The 14388-nt window shown below is 41.2% G+C and overlaps 2 protein-coding genes across 5 annotated transcripts in view; one reads left to right on the forward strand and one right to left on the reverse strand.

Moving 5' to 3' along the window:
* Nucleotides 1-14388, forward strand: part of LOC132886865 (uncharacterized) — a 29315-nt gene that overhangs the window by 11011 nt on the left and 3916 nt on the right. The window contains exon 5 of one of the 3 annotated variants that reach the window (XR_009654733.1): nt 9951-11249. The exons of 1 other annotated variant lie outside the window; for it this stretch is intronic. The gene's annotated coding sequence lies outside the window, so the exon portion shown is untranslated. Of the gene's footprint in view, nt 1-9781; nt 9823-9950; nt 11250-14388 lie in introns of those variants that run through there. One more of the 3 variants, XR_009654735.1, reaches the window with a different exon arrangement.
* Nucleotides 2907-14388, reverse strand: part of plppr5b (phospholipid phosphatase related 5b) — a 115115-nt gene continuing 103633 nt past the window's right edge. Inside the window, exons 5-6 of one of the 2 annotated variants that reach the window (XM_060922039.1) lie at nt 12941-13060; nt 2907-4430 (exon numbers count right to left, since the gene is read on the reverse strand). In XM_060922039.1, coding sequence (XP_060778022.1) covers nt 4401-4430; nt 12941-13060 — 150 coding nt within the window. In that variant the 3' untranslated portion in view covers nt 2907-4400. Of the gene's footprint in view, nt 4431-10455; nt 11133-12940; nt 13061-14388 lie in introns of those variants that run through there. The other variant, XM_060922038.1, reaches the window with a different exon arrangement.

Below are 14388 nucleotides of genomic sequence, written 5' to 3' on the forward strand. Positions count from 1 at the left end.
AAAGGATCTTCTTTTAGTTTGCAGGTGACATTTATGTAGTTTAAAGTGCTGGAATTCTGATATAAAAATAGACCATATTCGGGGAAACAGCCAAACGGGTCCATGCTAATGGGAACGCTCTGCTCTTCTATGAGCTGGTCACATGAGCAAGCAGAGTGACTGCAAATGGCAACACGTTTTTAACTGCAGAAAGTGATCGGCGCCTTGGACTGGCTGTAGTCTTCCAGAGGGTGCTGTAATGGGGCTGACACACAGCTCAAATATTCTACTGCAAATCAATCTGCTTCTTCCACGCTGTATTTGGGATCAGACTGATAAAGATTTCAACATATTTTCATTCAATTCATTGCATCTGAGGTATCACGGTTTGATTTTCATATTACAGGTGTCGTCTACGGAATCTCTCCAGACATGACAGAACTACCACATGCCAATTAATGAAATTAGAAACAAATAGAAAATGAGAAACAAGAAGAGTTTAAAAATAACACAGGCCTGAGAGAAACATAATCGGCTTTCAGCATAATGGTCTTACCTAAATGACTGGTTCAAGTATTGTTATTACAAATGATGCACACTCATCAGCCACTTTAATACGAACAACTGTACACCTGCTCATTCATGCAATTATTCAATCTGCCAGTCATGTGGCAGTAGAGCAGAGCATAAAATAATGCAGACACAGGTCATGTGCTTTAGTGAACGTTCACATCGGAAAGGGGAAGAATGTGATCTGGGATCCTGATCCTAGAATTTTCATGCATAAGAGTCTATAGAGAATCTTGTTCTTCTTCTTTCTCCATATCCAGCACTATTGCCAGGTTGGGGTCCATGTGGACCCTACTGATCCATATGTCCTATTAACCGGAGCATGGTTTTACGCCGGATGCCCTTCCTGCCACAACCCTCCAGTTTCTGGGCTTGGGAAGCAACCATTCACACACACATTCAGATTGCCTATGGGCAATTTAGCATAGCCAATTAGCCTAACTGCATGTCTTTGGACTGTGGGAGGAGACATGCAGAAAGGCCCCCATCAGCCACTGGGCTCTAACCCAGAACCTTCTTACTGTGAGGCAACAGTGCTAACCACTACACTGCCGTGCCGCCCCAAGAATGATTTGGGGGGTGGAATCATCCAATGAACAGCAGATCTATGGGTGGAAACACCTTGTTGATGAGACAGGACAGAGAATGGCTAGCCTGACAAGAGGACTACAGTCACATGTAGTGCCTTGCAAAAGTATTCATCCCCCTTGGTGTTTGTCCTGTTTTGTCGCATTACAAGCTGGAATTAAAATTGATTTTTGGAGGGTTAGCACCATTTGATTTACACAACATGCCTACCACTTTAAAGGCGCACTTTTTTCAAACTTTTTTTTAATTGTGAGACGAAAAAAATAATTAAAATGAAAAAACAGAAATCTGGAGTGTGCATAAGTATTCGCCCCCTTTGGGTAGTATCTCACTGGGCTGCGACAGCCCGCGACTAGTTGGAGACACAACAATTGCGATAAAATATGCGAATTAGTGACAGTTTTCACTTGGAATCACACTGAATTGATATTCACATTTACTGCAATTGTTATGTCTCCAACTAGTCACAGGCTGTCGCAGCCCGGCTTTCCCTTGGCAGGCAGGGAAGTAGAGGAAGCCTCACGGAAACTGACTTGAGAAGGGTTCGCGACGGCTTTGCGACACCAGCAATGCATTTGCGGCTATTTTGAGAGAAATTTTATCACACGAATTTTTTGAACATGTTCAAAATTTCAGCGACGAAGAAGCGACACTTTGCGACTCGTGCGAGGAAATTGAGAAGCCCCGCGAATGTTTCAAGACACTTTTGAAACTCTCGCGAATGACGTTCGCAATTTGTTGCAAGCTGTCGCAGCCCAGTGAGTTACTGGCTTTTCGTATAAAACCCCTAAATAAGAGCTGGTCCAACCAATTCACTTCATAAGTCACATAATTAGTTGATAAAGATCCACCTGTGTGCAATCAAAGTGTCACATGATCTGTCACATGATGTCTGTATAAATCAAGTTGTTCTGGAAGGACCCTGACTCTGCTACACTACTAAGCAAGTAACATGAAAACCAAGGAGCCTCCAAACAGGTCAGAGACAAAGTTGTGGAGAAGTATAGATCAGGGTTGGGTTATAAAATATATCCCAAGCTTTGAATATTCCAGGGAGCAACATTAAATTCATTAAAGCAAAATGGAAAGAATATGGCACCACAACAAATCTGACAAGAGAAGGCCAGCCACCAAAACTCACAGACCAGGCAAGGAGGGCATTAATCAGAGATTCAACAAAGACACCAACAATAACACTGAGAGAACTGCAAAGATCCACGGTGATGGGAGTATCTGTCCATAGGGCCACTTTAAACCATACACTCCACAGAGTGGGGCCTTATGGAAGAGTGGCCAGAAAAAAGTAGTTGTTTAAAAAAAAAAAAATCACGCTTGGAGTTTGCCCAACAGCATGTGGCAGACTCCCTAAAGACATGGAAGAAGATTCTCTGGTTAAATGAGACAAAAATTTAACTTTTTGACCATCATGGGAAATGCCATGTGTGGCACAAACCCAACACCCAGAGAACACCATCCCTACAATGAAGCATGGTGGTGGCAGCATCATGCTGTGGGGATGTTTTTCATCTGCAGGGACAGGAAAGCTGGTCAGGACTGAAGGAAAGATGGATGGCACTAAATACAGGGCAGTTCTGGAGGAAAACCTGTTTGAGTCAGCCAGAGGTTTGAGACTGGGATGAAGGTTCATGGTCAAGCAGGACAATGACCCTAAACACACTGCTAAAGCTACACTGGAGTGGTTTAAAGGGAAACATTTAAATGTCTTGGAATGGCCTAATCAAAGCCCAGACCTCAATCCAATTGAGAATCTGTGGCATAACTTGAAGATTGCTGTACACCAACGCAACCCATCTAACTTGAAGGAGTTGGAGCAGTTTTGCCTTGAGGAATGGGCAACTCCAGATTTCTGGGGTTTTTTTCATCTTATTGTTTGTCACAATAAAAATAAATAAATAAAAAATTGCACCTTTAAAGTGGTAGGCATGCTGTGTAAATCAAATGGTGCTAATCCCCCCCAAAATCCATTTTAATTCCAGCTTGTAATGCAACAAAACAGGACAAACAGCAAGGGGGATGAATACTTTTGCAAGGCACTATAATTAGCTGTTCAGTTCAAGGTTTGATATCTGGTGTGTTCTGAAATGCTTTTCTGCTCAACGCAGTTGTAAAGAGAGGTTATTTCAGTTACTGTAGCTGTCCTATCAGCTCAAACCAGTCTTGTCCATTCTCCTCTAACTTCTCTCATCAGCAAGGCATTTCCATCCGCAGACCCGCCGCTTTTCTTTTTTTTTTTTTGCACCATTCTCAGTCAAATCTAGAGACTGTCGAAACTGTTGTGTGTGAAAATTTGACGATCAGGATCTCTGATCATACATCCCCCACAATCTGATGTGAACATTAATTAGCAGCTTCTGAAATATTCAAACCAACCTGTCTGGCCCCAACAACCATCCCATGTTGAATGTCACTGAATCCAAATGTCCCCTTTTCTGATATTTGAACATTTAATTGAAGCTCTTGAGCTATATCTGCATTTATGCAAAACTTTGTATTGAGTAAATTTTCCATGAATTCCTCTAAAAGAGCAGTGGTGATTGTCTACACAACTGATCCATTCTTTGCACAGCAGAATGACAGACAGGAGGATGCACAGCAGACCAGGACAGGCTCAGGTTCCATAAGGCTTCTCTAGGAACTCGTGCTGCTGCTGTGTCAGCGGACTAAGAGGTTCATAACCTCTGGTTTTGGTGCCATGTCTTGAGATTCCTTAAAATTATTAAAGTGCACTTCTTAAACAGATTTTTAAAGTTTTATGACTTATGTGTGGGCATGGGTAAATGATTTGATTTTCAAGTTAAATAATTATCACATTTGTATTGACAAATTATACCGTGATATTATACATATGATACAGTGTGAAAAATAAGAAGAATACACACACATCAATAAGTTCATATTTTCTTAAATTTGATAAATGGCAAATTCTGTTTGTTTTACACAGACGCCATCCTTCCAGCTACACACAGTGAATTCTGGGTTGATTTGAGTTCCAGTTCTCATGGCTCACGATCAAAAAAAACACAAATCGGAGGGGGAATGGGTGTGGTCATGGGGGTACTTTGTGCAAACATCAGTACAAAGATATGCTGGTTGGTGTGTGTGTGTGTGTGTGAGAGAGAGAGAGGGAGATATCCAATACACCACCATAGAGGATATGACTGACGGGGGTAGTGTTGCACTATGATGACTGCACAGTAAAGAGTGTGGATGTCCAATGCGTCTGCCACACTGGTGACTCAAGGTCATGTGACTTCATCGAAGGCGATGTGATTCTGTGAGGGGAAAGATGAGATGAGAGCACTTTAGAATGCATTCAGCGTCTACTTTCATCTAGAATGAGTGAATGCTATCATTTCCACACAGTGTCTTGGTCCAAAAATGGCTACTTTTATCCCTCATACACACACAAGCTATAACATGACATTGTCAGAACATCGTAATGTGTTAGAAGAAAAACATCTTGCAGTCTGGGATGTGATTTATTCTTTAATTTTCAGGCAGCTGTGTGGAGCTGGTTTGGTGGTAAAAAGAGGGGCGTGGGATTTGTTTTGAAGAACCATTCTAGCTTTGTGCCATCTGGAAACCGATGAGGTATTAAGGAGAAGCACACTTTAAAGCCGGTGGTGCAGCCATGCAGCACAGCCATGGGTGGCCTTGTGCTACCTTAATAATGTTGTTCAGCTGCCATATAACCCCTGTATACAGGCCAAACCCGAAAGCACAGGAGTCCATATCCGAGAAACACAATTTGTACAGCAGTGAAGGAGAGCTGTCATTCAGATGCTATCAGACTATACGAATTTCTATCCTAATGAAGTATTGCTTTTTGTTTCCTACATTTTACATGTATAGAGGTTTTCGACCCACGTGACCGTTGCCATGTCAACAAGTAGCCGGCGCCATTTTGACGGTCACAAATATGGCGACTACCGGTAGCGATACACTGTTGATCATGACGAAGTCTCATTGTCGAGTATTTTATCCGGCCTAGATGACGCGAGTAAGAAGCGATATCACCAGAAAATCAATGATGCTGGTGTACGTGATCCGTACATGTTGCCAGGCTATCTTTTTCTGGCTTTGCAGCGCGGGTGATCTTCCTGACCTGCAGTCAGGCGTGTGGGAAATACCAGGGAAAAAACATAAAAGAAAAAGGAACGAGATGCAGAAAACACCTTCACTATCCAGCGACGTAGGGCATTTACAGGGAGAGCAGAGGGAGAGGTATTTGCAAAAATTGAGGTTAGCAGGCTTAGAGAACGACGTTTACCTGCTTCCACCAGGATTGTTCACTGACAGCTAAGGTTTGTTCACATTTTCATTTACTTTCGGTCCTCAGGATAAACAAAATGTTATTAAATGTCATTGAAATAACTTCTTAGTCTGTTGAGACATGGCCCGTTATAAGTTTTTCCTTTACTGTATTTACTAGTTTACTGAGCTAGCGCGCTCGGGCAGGCTGGGAGCGAGCGCGCTAGCTCCCAGCCTGCCCGAGCTAGCGCGCTCGCTCCCAGCCTGCCCGAGTGCGCTAGCTCAGTAAACTAGTAAATACAGTAAAGGAAAAACTTGAGACTGAAAGGTTTTAACAGTCATCCAAATGACTGAATGTAAACATTGCTACAGTAACATACTAGCTACTGTTGTTGACATTAGCTAGCTTGACCTTCAAAACGGCGGACACCGGGGCGTCACGTCGAAATCCTGGATAGCGTCTACACACCCCTGTTAAAATGATAGGACTTTGCAATGTTTAAAAAAAAAAAATTACACCAAGATAAATAGTCAGAAACTTTTTCTACATTTATTGTGAAATTGCAACTTATATATTTGTGTGAAAATCAATAGCAATTATTTTAATGAAAAATATACACTCCCTGGCCACTTTAATACGAACTTGTTCTTGATTCTAAGTTTCCTGTTCTTGGCTGCAGGAGCGGAACCCAATGTGCTCTTCTGCTGTTGCATGCTGAGATGCTTTTCTGTTCACCATGGTTCTAAAGAGTTGCTATATCCTTCCTGGCCAATTTTCCTCTGACCTCTCTTATCAAGATGCCGTTTCCACCCACAGAACTGTTGCTCACTCAGTGTTGTTGTGTGTGGCTTTTTTTTTGCACCATTCTGTGTAAACCCTAGAGACTGTTGTGTGTGAAAAGCCCAGGAGATCAGCAATTTCTGAAATACTCAAACCAGTCCATCTGGCACCAACACCCATGCCACAGTGAAAGGCACAGCGATCACAATTTTCCCCATTCTGATGTCTCATCTCATCTCATTATCTCTAGCTGCTTTATCCTGTTCTACAGGGTCGCTGGCAAGCTGGAGCCTATCCCAGCTGACTACGGGCGAAAGGCGGGGTACACCCTGGACAAGTCGCCAGGTCATCACAGGGCTGACACACAGACACAGACAACCATTCACACTCACATTCACACCTACGGTCAATTTAGAGTCACCAGTTAACCTAACCTGCATGTCTTTGGACTGTGGGGGAAACCGGAGCACCCGGAGGAAACCCACGCGGACACGGGGAGAACATGCAAACTCCACACAGAAAGGCCCTCGCCGGCCACGGGGCTCAAACCCGGACCTTCTTGCTGTGAGGCGACAGCGCTAACCACTACCGTGCCGCCCCGTTCTGATGTTTGAAGTGAAAATTAACGGAAGCTCTTGATTTGTATCTGCATTATTCTATACATTGTGTTTCTGTAAAGGGATTGGCTAATTAGATAACTGCATAAAACAGCAAATGGATGGGTATTCCTAATAAAGTGGCCATGAGTGTGTGTATATTATATAACCTGGCTGCATAAGTGTGCACATACGTGTACCTAAACTTAGTTGAAACACTTAGAGTTTATCATGGCATTCAGTCTTTTTGCGCAAGAGCCTGTCAGTTTGGCACATCATGACTTAGCAATAATTTGCCATTCTTCCTTGCAAGAACTTTCTAATTCTGTCAGATTGACTGGGCATCTTTAGCAACACAGCAATGTCAGGTCTCCCCAGTGTGTCTCAACTGGATTTAGATCTGGACTCTTGCTCTACCATTCCAAAACCTCAATCTTGTTTTGTTGAAGCCATTCCTTTGTATTAGGAGGTGTACTTTGGGTTATTGTTATGCTAAAATTCCTCTTCATCTTAAATGTTTTGGCAGAAGCCTTAAGGTTTTGTGCCAAACTTGACTGGTATTCGGATCTATTAATTATTCCTTCCATCCTGATTAAAGCCCCAGTTCCTGTTGAAGAGCACTCCCAAAGCATGACGTTGCCACCTCCATGCAGTACATGATGTTCATTTGGTGATGTGCTTTTTGTTTTGTTTTATTTATAAAAACCCAAACATATCTGGTATTCTGATCAAAAGGTTCAACTTTTGTCTCTTCAGACCTTTACACATTATTCCACATGGTTTTGGGAGATTGCATGTAATTTAGCAAACTTTAGCCAGGCTTGTGGTGGTTTTTTTTTTTTTTTTTTTTGGGGGGGGGGGGGGGTGTTTTAAAATGCTTTTACCATGCCGCTCTACCCCATAGCCCAGACATATAAAAAAATTTTGAGAGATTTTTCTCACATGTAGGGAGCAACCAGTACTCGCCAGAAATTCCTATAATTTTTCTAATGTTGCTGTAGGCCTCCTGGTAGCCTCCTTGACTAGTTTTCTCCTGGTCTTCTCATCAATTTTAGAGGGACGTCCTGTTCTTAGTAATTTCACTATTGTGCTATATTTTCTCCATTTGTTGATCGTCTTTAGGGTTTTCCATGACGTATCCAAAGCCTAGATTTTTTTTTTTTTTTTTGCAAGCTTCTCCTGATTGACATTATCAACAGTGAGATCCCGCACCTGCTTTGTAAGCTCTTTGCAGCCCATAGCTTTTCCAGTTGGATGCGACCAAGAAGATGTCAAGAAAACCCTACAGGAACAGCTGTACTTTTATTCGGGGTTAATCGGTTACCTTAAATGATGGTGGTGTTACTAACATTAATTAGTATTTCACATGAGTTTGAATGTTATTTCGTTGATTCTGAACACTGCCACATTACCAAATATAAAAGGGTGTGCACACTTGGGTAAGCAAGGTACTGGATGTTTTTTGTTCTTTTTTTTTCTTCTCTAAAACATTTCTGGTTGTTTGTCACTTTATTGTGAAATTACAACATACATAAAGGTCAAAGAGTTCTGACATGGTTTAACTTGGTTTAGTTTTTTATATCACAGAGACCTGCCATTTTAATAGGGGTGTGTAGACTCGTTATATTCACTGTACAGAATTAGACGAAGGGTCTAATGGTTCTAAACCTGTAACAACCACCAGTAAACAAGAAAATTGGTATTTATGAGGCACCTACCCACAGTTATATGGGCATTGATAAATCCTGCACATATGTGCAAAGCCACACTCATTTGCATCAAGAGATGCTTCCAAATCTCCATATACTGTATAGTTAAAAAAAAAAAAAAGCCAGTATAGCCGGCTTGTGGGATTGTTTGTTGCAGGTAACATGGATCATATTAAAAGGTCTAAGAAGGTGAACTTCACGGACAGTGAAGTAGAGATACTGTTTCATGAAGTAAAATAAAACCAAAGTACAGGGTGTTTCTAAAAATTTGATATTTCACAATTAAATAACTGCCAGTTCTCGTTCAATTGACTTCAAATTTTAACAGCATGTGCGGAAACGGGTCAAAATTTTATGTTTAATCTTTTTTTGTTTTTATCTTTTTAGGTATAGAAATGCCATTCACCGGAAAAGAAAAGGTGTTTTTTGTGTTAGAGTACTGTGTCTCAGGCGGTGTGCATACTGAAAATTTGTGAAATTGTTCATGGAATCAACATACCTCTATGAATTTCTCATTCAAATTTTGAGGAATAAATCTTATATTGCGCAACATTAAGCCTGTTCAGTTTCATTTGCCTCGACTATGTAGTTTCTGGGATATTTACCTCTCAAATAATATCAATTTTTTTTGAAACACCCTATAGTTTATTTGGCACTTTCACAACTAATTTGCCTAAATATGAAATAAATATGATCTTTTTAATTAGATTTTATGGCCAATGTGTACCCTCATTATTGTCTTTTCCACTGCTGTATTGGGAAATGCAATGTATTCCAACATGGTTGGGGAAATACCAGAGCGGTCTCCAATTTTCTCACTGAAATGTGCCCGTCACTAAAAAACTCCAGAATAGAGATCAATTAAAACTGCACATGGCAAACAAAATTGACTGCTCAGCTCTTCATCACTCCCACTTCCTCCCTCCTGTGTGTGCGCCACAATTTCAAGTAAGGCATGAGTCTTTAATCGAATTAACTTTTCATCTGTCACCTGTCTGCACCTTGGGAGTGCAGACCTCCAGTAATTACTGTGTCAGTTAAGCTGAAATAATGGACAATGAGTGGGATGAATGCTCCTTAAAATCTGTTTACCCGCTCTTACAGTTTCTGACCACTATGGGTTTTGAAAAGATGTACGCATATTTTATCCACCAAATGTGTGTAGGCTATAAGATCCCCAGACCTGATCAGTCAAATGCTATCTCAAACTTTTTAATTTTTTTTCTTAAATTTTTAAAAAAAGTGCTACAGGTGATAAATTTAGTTGGTTTTCTAATTAAAAACAGTGACAAAGGGGGAAAAATGTGATTGACTGGACATCACTGCATCATTGTGTACAACATAGAGGTACATGCACTTATCCTTTTCATATAGTATTCAGTAATATTTGCTCTGAGTAAAAGTGCATTGTCTGCTAATTCTCCTTCATGAGAACCCAATTCATCTGTATTGTAGGTTGTGACAGGAGTCTGAGCTCAAGGAATATTTTTGGTCAACAGCCAAGCAGAACAGGGTACGTCACTGTCCTATGCCCTCCCTCATATGCTATACATCTACGTACAAAGAAAAACATCACTGATAAGCATCTCTGGAACCTTGAAAGAACAGAAAAGTAGGTCATTAGTATTTTTAATGGTCAAAGTATCATTCTCATTCTACACAATCCACCCCATGCATTTCAACAACAACAAAAGCTCCAAACCAAACAGATACAAATAAAATCAATCAACACAGCAATCTGGGATTAAAACAGTGAGTTGTTTGCTTGCATATGTTCTTCCTGTAACTATTGTAAATTTTGTTTAAAAAGGTCCATACTTATGGTGTGATTAGGATGGAGCTGGGGGTTCATTAGTAAGACTGCAGCATGTGGTTTAATTGATAGTGGATTTCTTGGGCTAAATCAGTACACAGATCATCCGTGGAAGACGGCTGTGTTTGGGGAGTTAAATTCAGACTAAGCTGTCTGGAGAAAATGGATAATTTTAAATGTATTCTCTCAACTTGGCCTTGGCAGGGTGAATCATAGATTCCAGTAAAGTTACAGTAGAAACAAAGATGTATTACCAGATTTGCCTATTAAGAGAGAGTAAAATTTCTCAAGACACATGGCAGGAAAAATATTTAAATATGGCTTGTGGACAATCAACCCCATTAGCTGACCAGACCTCTGACTCAAATGATGCTCTCAAAAGAATTGGACTAATCCATTCAGGATTGCAGCCACACTAATGTAAAAGGAAAGCGATGTTATAATCCAAATTCAAGGCAGACGATTAATGCCAGTCTGTCTGCTTCAAATTAAGGGAGGACAGTGAAAAGCAATCTGTACAGGACAGGATGAATCAGCTAGCAGGGCCAAACACTCTGGATACAGACCGATTATAAGCAGGTCATTGGTTTATTCATGCTAAATGCATGTGATCGGGTTTAAACAGGGATTTAATAACACTGAGGCGTATTCCAGAGGCTTGGCACAGGCTGCTCACACAGTTGCTCCTACGTGTATTATTGCCTTGTGCGCTGCAGGTGGCTGAAGTGGCTTTTTTTGCCTGCGATCCAATCAAAGAAGCTCACGAGGCGCGTTTTCAGAGAGTGGGGCGTCAACGCCTTTTCTTCAGCTCTTAGCTCGGCCATCTGAGGGACGGCCACATGTGCAACATACACAAACACACACAGACGCCCAGCAAATGAGGTGGCCGTTATTGAGAGATTATTTTAAACATCTTGATTCTTCGATGTTTAACATTCAAAAATGTTAGTGTGACTACAGTGGTGTTTGAAAGTTTGTGAACCCTTGAGAATTTTCTATATTTCTGCATCAATATGACCTAAAACATCATCAGATTTTCACACGAGTCCTAAAAGTAGATAAAGAGAACCCAGTTAAACAAAATGAGACAAAAATAATATACTTGGTCATTTATTTATTGAGGAAAATGATCCAATATTACATATCTGTGAGTGGCAAAAGTATGTGAACCTCTAGGATTAGCAGTTAATTTGAAGGTGAAATTAGAGTCAGGTGTTTTCAATCAATGGGATGACAATCAGGTGTGAGTGGGCACCGTTTTATTTAAAGAACAGGGATCTATCAAAGTCCGATCTTACACTTCCACAAACGTGTTGTGATCATGGCACGAACAAAGGAGATTTCTGAGGACCTCAGAAAAAGCGTTGTTGATGCTCATCAGGCTGGAAAAGGTTACAAAACCATCTCTAAAGAGTTTGGACTCCACTAATCCACAGTCAGATTGTGTACAAATAGAGGAAATTCAAGACCATTGTTACCCTCCCCAGGAGTGGTCGACCAACAAAGATCACTCCAAGAGCAAGGCGTGTAATAGTCGGCGAGGTCACAAAGGACCCCAGGGTAACTTCTAAGCAACTGAAGGCCTCTCTCACATTGGCTAATGTTAATGTTCATGACTCCACCATCAGGACAGCACTGAAGAACAATGGTGTGCATGGCAGGGTTGCAAGGAGAAAGCCACTGCTCTCCAAAAAGAACATTGCTGCTCGTCTGCAGTTTGCTAAAGATCACAGGGACAAGCCAGAAGGCTTTTGGAAAAATGTTTTGTGGACGGATGAGACCAAAATGAAACTTGGTTTAAATGAGAAGCGTTATGTTTGGAGAAAGGAAAACACTGCATTCCAGCATAAGAACCTTATCCCATCTGTGAAACATGGTGGTGGTAGTATCATGGTTTGGGCCTGTTTTGCTGCATCTGGGCCCGGACAACTTGCCATCATTGATGGAACAATGAATTCTGAATTATACCAGCCAATTCTAAAGGAAAATGTCAGGACATCTGTCCATGAACTGAATCTCAAGAGAAGGTGGGTCATACAGCAAGACAACGACCCTAAGCACACAAGTCGTTCTATCAAATAATGGTTAAAGAAGAATAAAGTTAATGTTTTGGAATGGCCAAGTCAAAGTCCTGACCTTAATCCAATCGAAATGTTGTGGAAGGATCTGAAGCGAGCAGTTCATGTGAGGAAACCCACCAACATCCCAGAGTTGAAGCTGTTCTTTACGGAGGAACGGGCTAAGATTCCTCCAAGCCGGTGTGCAGGACTGATCAAAAGTTACCAGAAACGTTTAGTTGCAGTTATTGCTGCACAAGGGGGTCACAGCAGGTACTGAAAGCAAAGGTTCACATACTTTTGCCACTCACAGATGTATAATATTGGATAATTTTCCTCAGTAAATAAATGACCAAGTACAATATTTTTGTCTCACTTGTTTGACTGGGTTCTCTTTATCTACTTTTAGGACTTGTGTGAAAATCTGATGATGTTTTAGGTCATATTTATGCAGAAATATAGAAAATTTTAAAGGGTTCACAAACTTTCAAGCACCATTGTATTTTTGGGTTAAACATTCATGCCAGCACTTGTTTGAGTGAGTGTTAGTGTAGGTAAATGCAGTTGTGTTGTACCTGGGAGGCGATGTATTTTTCCAGGGGACTCTCCACCTTGGGCGAGCCCGTCATGTCCTCTTGTTGGGGGTCTTCACTTAACAACTGGCTTCCTTTGAAATTATGGACCACACACACAACCTGAAACAGTGTAAACCAGCCATGTGTCACTTGTCATTCTGTTTAAATTGCCTAATATACTTGGGGAGGAAGCAGCGGCATATGATTTAGAGCTGGAAGTGGGAAGGGAAGTTAAAGGCACAACCTTCCATAGAAGGTTAAGTGAACATCCTCTTAACATGAACCATTGTAAAGCAAAGGCTGTACCTCTAACCAGAGATAAAAAGAAACAGAGGAAATGCACTATCTAAATTAATACACATCATAGAGACATACAGTTTTTGGCGATGATATTGACGAGTCATTTTTAGCTACCATGTCAAATCCTCACTCTCCAGTGGTTCCATATAGGCATACACCAAGCACGAAATAAATCTGATCATGCATGACTCAACATCTTTTTAAACATTCCTCCTAATTAGGAATATTGGCACTTGAATCACAATTTAATCAGCACAATGTGACTCCATGCTGTTAAACTTTTAGTGCGTGTATTTTTGAGAACACTGTCTCAAAATTACATTATAAATGGTTTTAATATAGTGGAGCTCAGCTATGTTGGTGGTTTGAATGAGATATTTTAACATTCCTCTATTCACTTAGCTAACAGACTGCTGCCCTGCAGTCCTAACCAGAATTCATGAATATTGGAGGATGCTCTGCATTAGTTCACTTCAGTACCCTCCTCTCTCTCCTGGCTTAATTTCTCACTACATTTCCACTCTGAGCTCTGAAAGATGCCTAATGCCAGGCTTATGGCAACAGTACATTATATGACTTGCGTGCAAATGGTGTTCATCACTGTTACAAAGCAAAGCATGTCACATTTGTGGTTAATGGCTCGCGCAAGCATATTTATACACCACCCATGCAAATTCCTTTACTCATATGCTACAACACAATGAAGCATTGTACTAAAACAGATCTAGAATTACTATAAAATCTCTTAATTTGTATATGGGAACATAATGAATATACATTTATACAAGCCAGTATTGGTTGAATTGATGCTTGTACATTAGTAAATATATGTCATCTCATTTATCTGTAGCCGCTTTATCCTGTTCTACAGGGTCGCAGGCAAGCTGGAGTCTATCCCAGCTGACTATGGGCGAGAGGCGGGGTACACCCTGGACAAGTCGCCAGATCATCACAGGGCTGACACATAGACACAGACAACCATTCACATTCACACCTACGGTCAATTTAGAGTCACCAGTTAACCTAACCTGCATGTCTTTGGACTGTGGGGGAAACCGGAGCACCCAGAGGAAACCCACGCGGACACGGGGAGAACATGCAAACTCCGCACAGAAAGGCCCTCGCTGGCTACGGGGCTCGAACCCAGG

Source organism: Neoarius graeffei, chromosome 5 (assembly GCF_027579695.1).
Source record: "Neoarius graeffei isolate fNeoGra1 chromosome 5, fNeoGra1.pri, whole genome shotgun sequence".
In the NCBI taxonomy this organism is placed as follows: Eukaryota; Metazoa; Chordata; class Actinopteri; order Siluriformes; family Ariidae; genus Neoarius; species Neoarius graeffei.